Source organism: Halichoerus grypus, chromosome 9 (genome assembly GCF_964656455.1).
Source record: "Halichoerus grypus chromosome 9, mHalGry1.hap1.1, whole genome shotgun sequence".
Taxonomy (NCBI): Eukaryota; Metazoa; Chordata; class Mammalia; order Carnivora; family Phocidae; genus Halichoerus; species Halichoerus grypus.
The window spans coordinates 73,113,874-73,128,738 of record NC_135720.1 but is presented as its reverse complement, the minus strand read 5'-3'; the positions used below and the strand labels follow the sequence as shown (position 1 = coordinate 73,128,738).

Genomic DNA, 14,865 nt, shown 5'->3' with positions numbered 1-14,865 from the left:
ATTGGGACAAAACTGTGAAACCCCTTATTTAGAATAATCTTAAAGTAAACAGTTAAATGCATGATAATGGCATCCTCTCCTATAAAAAAAATCAAGTCAATAATTTCTCATTTCTATCAAAAAGTGAAGTTGAAGCATTTCTAAATAATGTTAACAGTCCTGAAAATAATTTTAAAGCCAAAGAAAGTGTGTTAAAGTCATCTACCTCTTGTGTTGCTATTTTACGATTTAGTTCAGCTACTTTGGAAGAAGAATTTTCTACTGCATTTTGACAAAGGAGTTTCTCTACTTCCCTCTGATGAGATGCTTTGAGAGATGCAATGTGTGCTGCCGTATCTTCCTTGACCCTGTAGAGCAAATCAAAGAAAATCACACATAAAAACTGCTCTTCAATTCAGAATTAGCACAAAAATAATGTAAGAAGTCTGGAAATTAAAGAAACAAAGGGAGAGAGAGCACCAATACTTACTGCACTCTGTCAGGTGCTTTATGCATGATCGCCTGTGAGATCTTACAACCATGCCATGAGCTATTACTTACTGAATTTTATAAGGGCAAACTTGAGTTTAGGAAAGAGTGAATGTCTCTAGAGTTCATTAGTAAATTGCAGACCTAGGGGTTCAAGCCCAGCAGAGTCCGAGCTCAAAGTCTGGGCCTTTCACTCAACCCCCAGCCTGGGGCTGTACTTTCTGTTAGAATCAAAGGTTCTAAATGTTCTGTCTGGACTTAAAGCAAGGGCCTCACATTTTATCTTTTAAGATAAACTCACATTTTTGCCCAGATTCTTATTTTGATAATCACAGCTCCTTTTAGAATCTCCAAAGCTTTGTCTCTAGGCAACATTCACTGGTTTTTGGTCCATGGATATGACTCCAGACCTAGCTGCCATATCATAAAAATAAAATAATCTTTACGGTAATTCTTTAGGACCCAGTGTAACCCTGCACCTAATTTGTTTGGATTGTTAAGCGTGAGATACTACTGATTTGTCTCTGTGACAAAATTAATGCATTCAGAGGCAGTTTAATAAGTGACAAAGTTCTGATAAACACTTCAGACATTTCTTACAGATAAGCCATTTTCTCTTATTGGAAAAGTTATTAAAAACTGACAGGATTTTACTCAAAGCAGATACTGAATAAATCACTGTTGATACATATTAATATGGCAATTCCCAAACTATAAACGAATTTATCAGTTGCTTATTTGACTATATGAATATTTCCTCATGGAAATGGTGTGATTAGGGTCCTTAGAAAAGCATAAAAATCTAAAGCACTTATGATATAACTGAACTAAAGTAAAAAACAAATGAACAAAAAAACCCAAAACAGCCTAAATCTGGGCTTGGGAAAGGTTACTCCTCACTTCTCAGGCCCAGAGCTATTTGAAAAACAGATTAACAATTATACTAAATTATGTATAGAAAAATTTACAGGAAAAATTTCAATTTTAAATTATTTCCAGAAAAGAATGTGATTGTTTCCAAATACCTTCATTTCTAGCATCACATTCAGGACTCAAGAAACAAGGTTTCAATTTGGAAGCATTTATGGTTACCAGGATGACTCAATCAGACATAGCTGCCAATCAATTGATACGTATTTGTCTAGGTGCATATTGCTATGCTCACTCTGCTCCTATGCCAGGTTGCAAAAGAAGTATAATCTTACATCAGTTCTCAAGGAGTTACAAGGCAGTGTATGACTAGTGCTTTCTTGGTACTTAATACTGGTACTTGGTACATAAATTATAGAGGAGCTGGGAGCAGGAAATTTCCTGGGAGGCTCTAGGAAATATTTTGTGGAAGAGGCAGTACTTGAAGCATAGATGAGCAAAAGGCAGCAAAGACATTAAGTCAGGCCACAGAGAGGTCCTGTAATGGTGACGGCACTTGGAAAGCCACGTAGAGTAATTTAGTCTTGATACTTCAGGAAGCAGGGAGTCAGTGGAGGGCAGTGTAACTCAGATACAGGAATATTTAAAGAATATTAATGGTTTTTAAGCAAAATGATTGGGGGAGACAGAAACTAAAATCAGGGAGATTAGGGTGGGGAAGCTGTCTAGTAAACCAGGTAAGGCTGCTTTCTACAGGAAGGTAGAAAGCAAAAGGAGACGTATTTGTAAGGAAGCACCCCATAAACTGTGAGCCCAAGAAATAAAGGAGGTAAAGCTGGACTTGGCAACTGTAAAATATGGTCATAGACAGAGATGGAAAAGTTGTGAGGAGGAGCTAGTTTACAGGTAAAAATGGAGTAAAATTTGAGATACTACTGATTCCAAGCGAAGCAATCCAGAAAATGGTAGATTTAACATCTGTGCTTAGGGAAGAAAACAAGCCTTGAAAAGTAAACTGGAGTCATGATTCATAGAAGCCACAAGAATGGATGAATTTAGCAACAGAGAAAGAACAGACAATAAACAGCTGAAAATGAACCATGGTAGAAGTCTGATTTTTGAGGAAGGAGAATGAAGAGGAGTCAGAGTTAGTTAAAAGACCCGGAAGAGGAGTGTTAGTTAGTCAGAGGTGTCAGTCATGGAGGTTATGGGAGGAAACCCATATTTCAGGGAAGTCAATAATGTCAAGGAAATGAGAATAGAGACAACATCACTGGACCAGGAAAGGTCACTACTGAGAGATGAGATTTCAAAGAGTGGTGAGGACGAGAGCCCTGGTTAAGAGGAAGTGAGGTGCCAACTCTATGGTCAACTAATCTTCGATAAAGCAGGAAAGAATGTCCAATAAAAAAGACAGTCTCTTCAACAAATGGTGCTGGGAAAATTGGACAGCCACATGCAGAAGAATGAAACTGGACCATTCCTTACACCACACACAAAAATAGACTCAAAATGGATGAACAACCTAAATGTGAGGCCGGAATCCATCAAAATCCTTGAGGAGAACACAGGCAGCAACCTCTTCGACCTCAGCCGCAGCAACTTCTTCCTAGAAACATTGCCAAAGGCAAGGGAAGCAAGGCCAAAAATGAACTATTGGGACTTCATCAAGATAAAAAGCTTCTGCACAGCAAAGGAAACAGTCAACAAAACCAAAAGACAACAGATAGGATGGGAGAAGGTATTTGCAAATGACGTATCAGATAAAGGGCTAGTCACCAAAATCTATAAAAAACTTCTCAAACTCAACACCCAAAGAACAACTAATCCAATCAAGAATTGGGCAGAAGACATGAACAGACATTTCTGCAAAGAAGACATCCAAATGGCCAACAGACACATGAAAAAGTGCTCAACATCACTTGGCATCAGGGAAATCCAAATCAAAACCTCAATGAGATACCACCTCATGCCAGTCAGAATGGCTAAAATTAACAAGTCAGGAAACGACAGATGTTGGCGAGGATGCGGAGAAAGGGGAACCCTCCTACACTGTTGGTGGGAATGCAAGCTGGTGCAGCCACTCTGGAAAACAGTATGGCGGTTCCTCTAAAAGTTGAAAATAGAGCTACCCTACGACCCAGCAATTGCACTACTGGGTATTTACTGTAAAGATACAAATGTAGTGATCCGAAGGGGCATGTGCACCCCAATGTTTATCACAGCAATGTCCACAATAGCCAAACTATGGAAAGAGCCTAGATGTCCATCAACAGATGAATGGATAAAGACGATGTGGTATATATATCTATATCTATATCTACACAATGGAATATTATGCAGCCATCAAAAAAAGAAATCTTGCCATTTGCAATGACGTGGATGGAACTAGAGGGTATTATGCTTAGCGAAATAAGTCAATCAGAGAAAGATAAGTATCATATGATCTCACTAATATGAGGATTTTGAGAAACAAGACAGAGGATCATAGGGGAAGGGAGGGAAAAATGAAACAAGACGAAACCAGAGAGGGAGACAAACCGTAAGAGACTCTTAATCTCAGGAAACAAACTGAGGGTTGCTGGCGTGGAGGAGGTTGGAGGGATGGAGTGGCTGGGTGATGGACACTGGGGAGGGTGTGTATTATGGTGAGCACTGTGAATTGTGTAAGATTGATGAATCACAGACCTGTACCCCTGAAACAAATAATACATATTAAAAAAAAAAAAAGAGGAAGTGAGGTACAAGTAAGAGGTTACTTGTGGAAAACTGGTACTGACAGAAAGAGGACTAGGACTTGGTTTGATGACAGTGAAAAAGATCTGAGCATGTTACAAGGGCTCAGAGAAAGAGACAGTAGACAGTACCTAGTGATTTTGAGAAGGAAAGGGATAAGCACGAAAGTTCTTCAAGGTGTGAATGGATGTGAGGACTAGATTAATTTGAAGAGTTACTTTGGAAAAGAAGACCTTTTCCTCTTAGAATGTCAACTAGTTTTGTTTTTTTTAACAACTTATTTATTTTAGAGAAGGGGGGAGAGAGAGAGCGAGTACATGAGCGGAGGCAGGGGGGGAGGCGCAGAGGAAGAGAAACTCAAGCAGACTTTCTGCTGAGCGCGGGACCTGACACAGGGCTTGGACCCATGAGATTATGACCAAGACCGAAACCAAGAGTTACACGCCCAATTGGCTACCCAGGTGCACATGTTCAACTAGTTTTAGTAATAGCTGTTTCCTGGAGTCTGTCATCAATGATGACATTCATTTGCAAAAAGGCCCAATGGGTCAGCTTATTAACACTACCTAGATAAATGAGGAAAGACAGGATTTGTCAGCTCGAGGACATCGGGTTCAGGCTGACATGGAGATTCAGGTTTATCAGAATCTGGGCTTCCAACAGGTAGAGGATCCTACTCTGAAAGAGATCTATGCTTAGCAATGTAATGCAATTTCTTAAAATTTGGTAATGAATTCAGTTCAGGGTAAAACCACCAGAGGAAATACTTCTTATCATTTTGATGTTCTTATCTTTATATGTCCCCATATAATTACAGATTCACATTTTACCTTTTCATGGAATTTTCAAATTGGTTCATTGCTGCTTCAGATTTCATCTTTAGCTCATTCCTCTCCACACTTAATCTCTCCAGTTCATTTTTCAATCTGCAGTTTTCTTGTAAAACCTCTGAAACATGGGAATCAGTAAAAGTATGTGGTTGGTAAAGCTTGCCGTCCAGCGTTCCAGGGAATGAGTTAGCACTTCCTTTACCTGAATGCAAGCCATCTTTCTTCACCCTTTTTGCAGTCACTTCCTCTCTACCCTTAGAGTTCTGATTAGACAGCATCATCCTTCTCTCCTTCTGAAGCCTCTCCACAGTTTTTGAAAGGTCTTGTATTTCTCTCCCCTTTGCAGCCAGCTCCTCATTAAGTCTCACCAGCTTAGCTTTAGCATGAGCTTGTTCTATCTGGAATTCTATAGACTGGAAATCTTTATCATCTTTATCATTTTTCTTGAGTTCCAATTCCGCATTTTGATGTTTAAGAATGTCTATTTCAGCTTCAAGTTTTCTGACAGTGATCTGATGGGCTTCCTTGATGTCGTCGAGCTCCTTCTCTAGTGCTTCAACCCTGCGGGCACTGTCAGGGTGGTTCTGGGATGCCTCCTTTAATCTGCAGGCAAGTAGCTGCTCCTGTTCCTCTAGTCTCTGTTCATACCGAATCTGAAGAAAAGAATCCGTGTAATGTCAAAACCACTGCTAAGTAGGTCATTCGTTAGTGAAGCCCTGCGTTCTTTTGGGTCCTACCTATTCCTTCATTCAGGCACTCATTACATATTCTAATGCTTCCAACTCTGAGTACCCTCAGTCAAATGTACTGAAGTCCTAATCTTAAAAGGGCATAATGTTATATATTCTCCATATGTTGTATAATTTCACAATTAATGTGTTTCTTTATAAACAAAAATTACACATTTCTCTACAGCCCAAAACTTATTTTAAGTATCACAATCGAACCTATTATTATGTACCCTTCTCTATGCAAATTGACAAACTGTATGCTTTCAGGAGAAATAGGGAAAGCAATTGGGGGCACTGAAATCTTTAAGAAATAGTACATTTTCAATTTCCTAGTGTCAATTTAGGAATCTCAAAGGGAGTAAATCAGCTTGGATTTGTTATACTGGAGCTTTAGTATTACAAACAAAATAACCTAAATAGGTTACTCTGCGGAGGGAGGCACTACAGTGTTTGTTCATTCAATGAATATTTACTGAGCTACTGCTGTGTGCCAGGCACTGTGCCAGATTCTAAAGATAAAGAAGTGCAGCCTTCAAACAGTTCACAGCCTGGTCAGGAGAGTGACATGGCACGTTTCAATGTCCTATGATAACTGTGATAACGGGCCTATGAATACGTGCAACGGGGATGATACACCCCAGTGTGTCTGGAGGCCTGAGAGAAGGTGGGAAGACTGCAACAGAGGGAGCACATTTAAGTTTGGGCTTGAGAGATGAGTGTTAAGTTGAGGATAAGTGGAAGCAGGGACATTTTGGAAATAGGAAGAATACATGTAAAGGCAATCTAATGTTTGGTGTGTACTGGGAACCAGAAATGAACAGAAGAAGTGATAGAGTGAGCAGCGACAGGAGGGGCATGGGGTAGGGAAATGCAAAAAGAAAAGTCAGGGTGGGTAGATTTAGATATATAAAAATAGGGTAGGGGGTTGGAATTCATGCCTCTATTTGGTGAGTGGAATGCTAATACCAGTTGAATTATTATAATCATTTATTGAATGTTTGCTACACTCCAGACAAGGCAGTAGGGCTTTACACATACTTTGCCACTTGATCCTCCAATATCCTATGAATTAGGGATTAATAATTAAGTAAAATATTTTAGCATCTGCTCTGTGTCAGGCACCTTGCTGAATGATGGAACACAATGGTGAGTAAAAGCAGAACAGTCCCAGCCATCATGAAGTCCAGAAGCTAGACGGGGAGAGCGATCACTCATGATCCAATCAAAATGGCCGGAAATGTGGTGGATGCAATGGAGAAGTGCATGGGACTAGAGTGCCTGTAAGATAATTTGTCTACTAGGGAGTCCATGAAGGTCTCACTGGGATAGCAATGCCTGGATTGAGAGCTGAAGGACAGGAATACCTTAACTGTGAATGAGGTGGGCAGAGCATACCAGAGGCAAGAGTCTGCCAACATGTGCGGCTGCAGGAAACATGGCAAGTAGGAGAAACATGTTAGTATAACAGGACAGAGAAAGCATCGTGGGAGAACACACTGGACAGAGAGTGGGGTCTGGCCATACATGGAATTATAGGCCATCTATTTATCCTAAGAGGAACAGGAAGTTATTGAGGGATATAAATAAAGGTAGGGTGTGTGTGTGTGTGTGTGTGTGTGTGTGTGTGTGTGTGTGTGTAAGACCGAGGGATATGGAAATATAATTTTGGCTTTACTGTCAAGAGCTGATTAGAGGATGGGTGGGGTGAAGTGGGTATGTGTAGACTAGTCAGGAGATTACAACAGTTATCCAGCCATTTTTTATTAATGATGGCCATAGAGTGACATGGTGATAAAAAGGGACAGAGGAACTGAAAGAAATTTAGGAGTAAAAGTGGTATAACTGGCACTAAGTCAGTTATTATCGCCTTTACATATGAGGACAGGGAGACTCAGCAAGCTGAAGTAACTAGTGCCAAGTCATGAAGCCATAACGGTGAAACTGGGCCTGGACAGAAGGCTGGTCTGACTCTAAAAGCCTATGTTTTCCATTGCACCGCAGTCTCCTTTGGATAGGAGGCAGTCTATTAAAAGTAGTGTGGGGTCAGATGAACTTGATGGAAGGAGGTCTGGAGTGAACGTTTAGGGGAATAGAAGAAGAAATTGATTAGCTACAGCAATAGGCTTGCTAAGTAGCAATGAGGGAATTCGCGAGACCAGACACCTACACATCTGTGACAGCCCAACTCTCACAACTGGGCCATCTCCTCAGAAACACAGATTTGTGTGAGAGGAGGAGTGGAGAAAGAGATGGGTGAACTGGAGCAGAAAGCGAGGAAGGTAAGCATGGTTGAAAACTGGGTGGTTAAAAGAGAAGTCCATCTTGGAAGTTAGGAGAGTGAGAGAAGAAAGAGAACCAGGTAGAGAACTGAGAGATATGAAAAACAGGATGGAATAAACCCAACTTCCTTGACAGGACCTTAAATTAACCAGCAGGCCAATGTATTTCCAGGTTTTCAACCTTCTACTGTTTCTGGAATCTAATATCCTATCATCTGTTGCTTCTCTCAGGATGGAAATCTGTGGAGAATGAGATCTGCTTCCTAGAAGCAGCTTGGCCTAGGATTTGATGCCTTGCTCTATCCCTCACCAGCAGTAGCACCTCAGGCAAGATGCTCAATTGTGAACATCTCTGTTGCCCTGTCTGTAAAGTAGGGTAGCAATATCTATTTCTCACCAGTGACTGAAGGATGATGCAGGATGAACTAAAATGTCTGTGAAAGCATCTAGCATGAATTACCGCAGAAACTGTGTGCTCAACAAATTTTTAAAAGTAAATGAAATACCACATCTTCTTTTATACTTGGTCATCCTAGCACTTGTATTTTCAAATTCTTTCCTCATGAAGGATCAGAAAACTCAGAAAAAAATTTTCAACAGCCTGCTCCACCCCCAAGACATATTCTTCTCTCTTATTCCCTTCTCCCTTATCTAGGGAAATTTCAAAAAAGTATTTTCAACCATGGTGACTAAAAAACAATTTTTTATTGAATATACATCAGAGGTGTTTTACTCTGCCTTTTCATGACTTAATTTCCACTAATTCTACTATCACTGAGAGGGGGCCATGTGCTTGATTTTCCATGCTTGAAACAAAAAAGATAGGATGGGTCTAGGTTTCTTTTGCATCTGCTGACACTCATGGCAAAGGTTTTATAGGGAAGGATATTTAGTAATTTGTAAAAATGAGACCTGAGAAGTGCCCAGCGCCCATCGTACTGAGACCTTGAGGGTCTAGCTGGCTCTTACCTTCATTTTCTGGAACTGTTGTTCCATGGTCCGAAGGCTTTTCTTTGCTTCTTCATCTCTGCCCTCCAAATCAGCCTCTAGTTTTTTTATCCTTTTTTCCATAAAGTCCACTGTATTTCTATCCACTGTATCACCAGCTGCTGATGCAGCCAATATTAAAGCAGGTAAAGAATTGGGGTATCTTCTCTTTAGAATTCCTTCCATTTCCTTAACCTTTTAAAATATTTTTGCATATATGTAAGGTCACAAATATATTAAAATTAAGCAGTTTGATGTATAAATTTAGATTATGCTCTATCAGTCATGGCTAGATTTCAAAGAGATGTTTATATCACATCTTAAGACTGAATCAAATGCACAAAAATGGATTAATTTCAAATTTTATATCACTAGATTATGTGATTTTAAAACCCTATAGTATAATGTCTAGTTTAGTACTGGTTAATTTATAGAAATCCTCTTATATTTATTTGAAATAGATCTTGGGACTTTCTATTATATTAGTAATAGCCAATCTTTCTGAGGACAATGCTCTTTCCTTTTTTTCCACAGACTCCCTTGGATGATCATGTTTATAGTATCTATTAATTGAAAAATGACTTATATGCACATCAATGTACCGAATTTTTGCAATAAACACATAGCTTCCTAAGCACCTACCCCTACCTGCAACAGTTTCCACCCAACCTCATCCCTCCTACAAATGTCCCCCTCCAAATGAAGTTTGATCTATTTTAAAGTTACTTCTTTCAATTGGAAAGCAAGGAGGATTAGATAATATTTAATGAAGTCTTCACAAAAGACTACTTTTCATTTGGTCTATTAAACAATAACATATTTTATGGTCTTTCTATAAGAAAGAACAGTGCCAAGGCCCACAGAAATTGGAGCTTGATATTATATATGTGCATGTGTGTATACTTGTTTTTATTAAAGGTATTATGGTTAAGGTATCTTAGAAAAACATATATAAAACATGAAATTCTTTGTTGAGCAGTTTTCTACCCTCTGAGCATACAATACAATAAAACAGGACAAGAGAGGTAAAGTGGGAATGACAACAATACCAATTTCATGGCACTGATAAATTTAAGTGAGGATTAAATGACGTTTATCTTGGTAAAGTGCTTAGCAGAATGCCCAGCATACCATAAGGGCTTGTTAATATTGGCTTTTATTATGATCTGGTCTCAAAAACTACCTTTCCCTAAGGCACGATGGGTTGCTGGTGCTCAAAATCCTGTTTATAGATTGAATATTGTTCATGGTAAGTATTCAAGGATCTCATCGTTTGCAAAGTTAAAAGCAAATATTTCCATTCATGAAGACAGCTTGCACATTCACATATGTACCATAAATTGTAATATATCCAGATACAAATATTGATAATTTCATCTGCAACATTTTCAAAGCTTTGCTTTCTCTGGTATTAAAAATCTAGTTATTTGGAGTAGATCTAAGCATATAAAAGTATATACATACACATAACACATCATATATATTGAAAAAAGATCTCGATTTTGAAAAATGGTTTATAACATTATTTATAATTAATGCTTTCACTTAAAATTTTAAGAAATGTTTTAATCTAATTTTGATTTCTTAAATGTTTATTACATTTTTGGGGGAAAATTCAATTTTATTTATATTTTCTTTAATTTTGCTTTTTAATATTATTCTTTGGTCACTAATACCAGTGTGGCTCTCATACAAAGTAAATGCTTTTTTAAATATTCTCAATGGAAATTAAACTATGGAATATTCCACTAAATAAAAGCATGAGTAAAAAACAGCACATAATCTGAAATTTTCATTATAACATGCATCTAATTAATTAGTTCCATTTTTACTTATGTATTATTTAGAAAAGGAGATTATTATTATTATTAATTATTCTATAATTAATCTATTTCAGAACATGGCTCCAAAATGATTCTGAATATACTGTGATATACCTTGATTTTAAAATATATGTTAACGTTTAAAATCATCAGGATAAAAATGTTCATGGGAACAGAATAAGATCTGAAATGTACATGCAGCAAACTATACAAAATACTATTAATGAGCAATATTTTAGAAAGATATAGTTTAAAATGGTAAACCAATAAACTTTTAATGAAACCATTAATAAGAGAAAGGTAACTGCATAAAGTGCTATATTTCTAGTCAATATGGATCATCATTTCAAGTCTTAATTTTGCTTTTAAGCATGCGTCTGTTTTTCACTCTGATACATTTAGTTCTACATTATTTCTCTTAAAGTCATCAGGTGGAGAAGAAGTTTCTTTGGTCTTTTTTCTCTCACAGTTCCAGATGGCTTCATCTACATTAGCTAATTTAAATCTTAAGCACTGAAAAATAGCCAAGCAATCCTGGACTATAGTTATTTCAGAATATTTGTAGCTCTTCAAGACACTTCTGCCCTATTCCTTTCCTGGCTACTGAGCCCAACTAGAAATCATACCTTTTAATATAAGAACAGGTCCTGTAAAAGTAACAAAGTTAATTTTTTGTTTAGTTTTCCTTCTCTCATAAAACTGGGATAATAGTCAGCCCAGTGATGACCTCAGAGTTTTGGGTTTGTGATGGAATAATGGCCGTATATTGAAGTGTCATGACTTGACTACAGATTCATGCTCTCTTATGAACAGGGCTGGAAATTCTTATTTTGTTTTAATACTGAGTTATGAATACAAATATTAATTACAGAGTTTTAAAAACAAGGAGAAAGTTAATATTCCACCCTACAAAATAACTACTTCAATGAAAAAACATCTTTATCCTAATCAGCATCACTATATGATTTTTGAAAAGGTCTCCCAGCTACCCAGACCATGAAATGAATATTTCGAAGCTTGACAGTGAGCGAGAACTCAAAATTAAGGCCAGCTTTTTGGAAGGCTAAATGTTCTATTTCCAGGGCATTTTGCAACACTTCCCAAGCACTTCTAACATGTTCTCAACTCAAGGATCTCCTTTCCTGTACTCCTGTCTCACCAAACTTTCATCAGGAGAAGGAATCCTAACTCTATACCCAGAGTTTTAAAATGCTGCTTGTGTCTAGATGTCTAATAGAGCTAGAATGCAAAATAACCTTTCGTCCACAGGTCTACCATCCAATGAGGCACAACAGCCTACACATTCCTTATGCAGAAAGCCACAGACTATATAAAATGATTTTGTTTACTACTTTTATTACTGTCACTTTAAGTATTGTGTATCAAGTATTTAAAGGACAGTTCTATATTAGAATAAATTAATAAAAACAGAATTTTCAGGTCAATTATATTTTGTAGGAACTACTGAAACGAGAGAAAACAAAAATGCACAGTATATAAAATACCTTAATGAAAATTTACCCTGAACACATACTTGTCGCTCTAGATCCTGAATTTTTTTGGCATCAGCTGTTTTCTCTTTTAAACGTATCTTCTGCGGAATAGATGGATTTCCAGATTCAGCTTTCAGTTTCTCAACCTATCAAAAGGTAAAGAAAATGTTATGAAGCATATTTAAAACACACCTGAGAAACCCCAGGACAGACGCATAATGTATTCATTCATTCATTTATGAATTCCCAGATAGGGCGCTGTGCTGGAGATATGGAGGGCAAACAAGATAAGCCTGCTTTCATAGTGCCTGCACTCCAGTAGAGGAGACACATGATAAGCTAATAAAGTAAATCAACGAGTAAATAAAATAACTTCAGAGAGTGACAAGTGCTATGAAGAAAATAAAATAGAGTGACAGATTGGGAAGAAAGGTCAGAAGGGGGCAGGATTGGTAGCTCCATTAGATGAGGAGATCAGGAAAGGTCTTTCTGGGGAGTAGAAACTGGAGCTGAGACTTGAATGAGGAGTGAGACATGAAAGAAACTAGGCCAGAGTAATCTAGACCAAGGCAACCCGTGGAGCAAGCATGTTCAAGAATCAGGGGGAGGTCTGGTGTGGCTGCAGGAGAGTGACGTGTGGAGTGTGATACACATAGATGAGGCTGGAGAGGCAGACAGGGTTCAGACAATACGGGGACCTGAGGGGTTATGAAAAGGAGATTAGATTTATTCTCAGTCTAATCGAAAACAGACTACACATCTAAGAGCAAACCCAAACCCAAGCCAGCTATTTTCATTATTAAAGATTACGGTATTAACTCAATTACACTTATAAGGCTAAGAAGAACTAAATGTTGAATAGGGTTCATCACAGAAATACTTTCTAAAATGATCTTACTACCTCAAGTTTGAGCTTCTCAATTTCTTCATTTGCTTCTTTAAGCCGAACTGCATCTTTATCCAGAAGTTCCTGATTTTCAGCATACCACTGTAATCTTTTTTGCAGACGATTGATTTCTTGCTTATGTGTTTCTTCTAAAATTTTTATTTCATATAATTTTTCACCTATAAGAAAAAGGAACTCCTGAACTTGATTGTAATTTTCCAAAATATGGAAATAAACTAAATTATATGAAAACCAATGCCTATATAATGAAAGCATTATGAAAAAATAAGAAGCAAAAAAAAAAAAAAAGATCTTTGCAATGTAGTGTCCAGTTTAATGAATTCGTAAAGAGAGATGAAAACTGTCTTCAAAGTCCAAATCCTCAAATTCATAGCAAAATTGGCTGTGTATAAATTTTTTGATAAATCAGTTATTTTCCCACTTTCATTATAAAAGCAAAGTTGTTTCCATGGGACAATAAATGTTGGGTCCAAGAAATAATAAACATGAATTCCTATAATTACATTAAAAATTGCAACAGGAAACAATAGAGAGTGTTTACCATGCATGATTTCATTTAACAAAACAAACATCATGGGCACTATTATTATTATTATTCTATTTTACAGATGAGGAAAGCAAATGTAATTTTCTTACAAACGGGTAAGTGGATTTTATTGTACATATCTTACACTGAAGATCATAATATCACAGCAGAAAGACCCTCCAAGGGCTCCTCTGATCCACTTTTCTAGCCCTGGGTTCTGTCATCCTAAGCTCCAATCCATAGGCGCACTCAATAACATGCTCAAGAAACACACTCCAGCAACCTCCCTCCATCCCTTCACTTCTGTGTCTTCCAATCTGTCAGGACCCAGCTCAAATGCTACTCTTCCCTAAAACCCCTATGTAGTATCATAGTACCATGTCTCATGTTTATTTGTAATTTTTTAAATACTAAACTTTTCTGCATTCTTATCTTACTCTCCTTTGTTTTCCCTCGCAGAGAATGTCACATTTATCCTTGTGTTTTCTATAAACACAGTACAGTGTTATTTGTTCATTTGGCAAATACTTGAGAGCCTAGGTTTCAGACCCAGGGATAAAAAGGCAGACCATGCCCTCAGGAAGGTCACCATCTAGCTAGGGTGACAGACATGAACATGAATAAATACAAGATGCCACAAATTCAAAATGATCCTTGATTTTTTCTGATCCTGCAATTATTCCTGCTAAAACCAATCAAATGTGCATACCTATTAATAATCGGTTTTTTAAAAATTTTCTAAAATAACAACATACTTAAAGGAATAGTATTTTGATTCCTTAAGTAGTAACAGCAACTATTACTTAAATTCAAGATTAGAACACTTATGAGTATAAAGGCAAACCGTTTCAGCTCAGCGTTTTACCTGTGGCATAAGCAATCTGATCTTTGGCTTGGTCTCTCTCTTTCTTCATTTTTTCCAAGTCTACTTCAAGAGCTTGTTTGTCTTGCTTCAGTCTTTTGATGTCTTCCAATAAACTGTTTTTTTCTTTCTTGATAGTCATAGAAGTACAAAAGCATATTATTTATAGCCACAAAAAATTGTGGTATAGGCTCTCTTTTACCCCATCCATCATAAATTCTATATACGTATTTTTTATAAATACATAATTAGGGTGCCTGGGTGGCTCAGTCGTTAAGCAGCTGCCTTCCGCTCAGGTCATGATCCCAGAGTCCTGGGATCAAGTCCCACATCGGGCTCCCTGCTCAGTGGGA

The 14,865-nt window shown here is 37.6% G+C and overlaps 1 protein-coding gene across 2 annotated transcripts in view; it reads right to left on the bottom strand.

Annotated features, from left to right (window-relative positions):
• Positions 1-14,865, bottom strand: part of CEP162 (centrosomal protein 162) — a 100,264-nt gene that overhangs the window by 25,119 nt on the left and 60,280 nt on the right. Inside the window, exons 19-25 of one of the 2 annotated variants that reach the window (XM_078055032.1) lie at positions 14,516-14,642; positions 13,119-13,282; positions 12,259-12,363; positions 8,884-9,096; positions 5,107-5,557; positions 4,905-5,022; positions 206-347 (exon numbers count right to left, since the gene is read on the bottom strand). In XM_078055032.1, coding sequence (XP_077911158.1) covers positions 206-347; positions 4,905-5,022; positions 5,107-5,557; positions 8,884-9,096; positions 12,259-12,363; positions 13,119-13,282; positions 14,516-14,642 — 1,320 coding nt within the window. Of the gene's footprint in view, positions 1-205; positions 348-4,904; positions 5,558-8,883; positions 9,097-12,258; positions 12,364-13,118; positions 13,283-14,515; positions 14,643-14,865 lie in introns of both variants that reach the window. The other variant, XM_036101001.2, reaches the window with a different exon arrangement.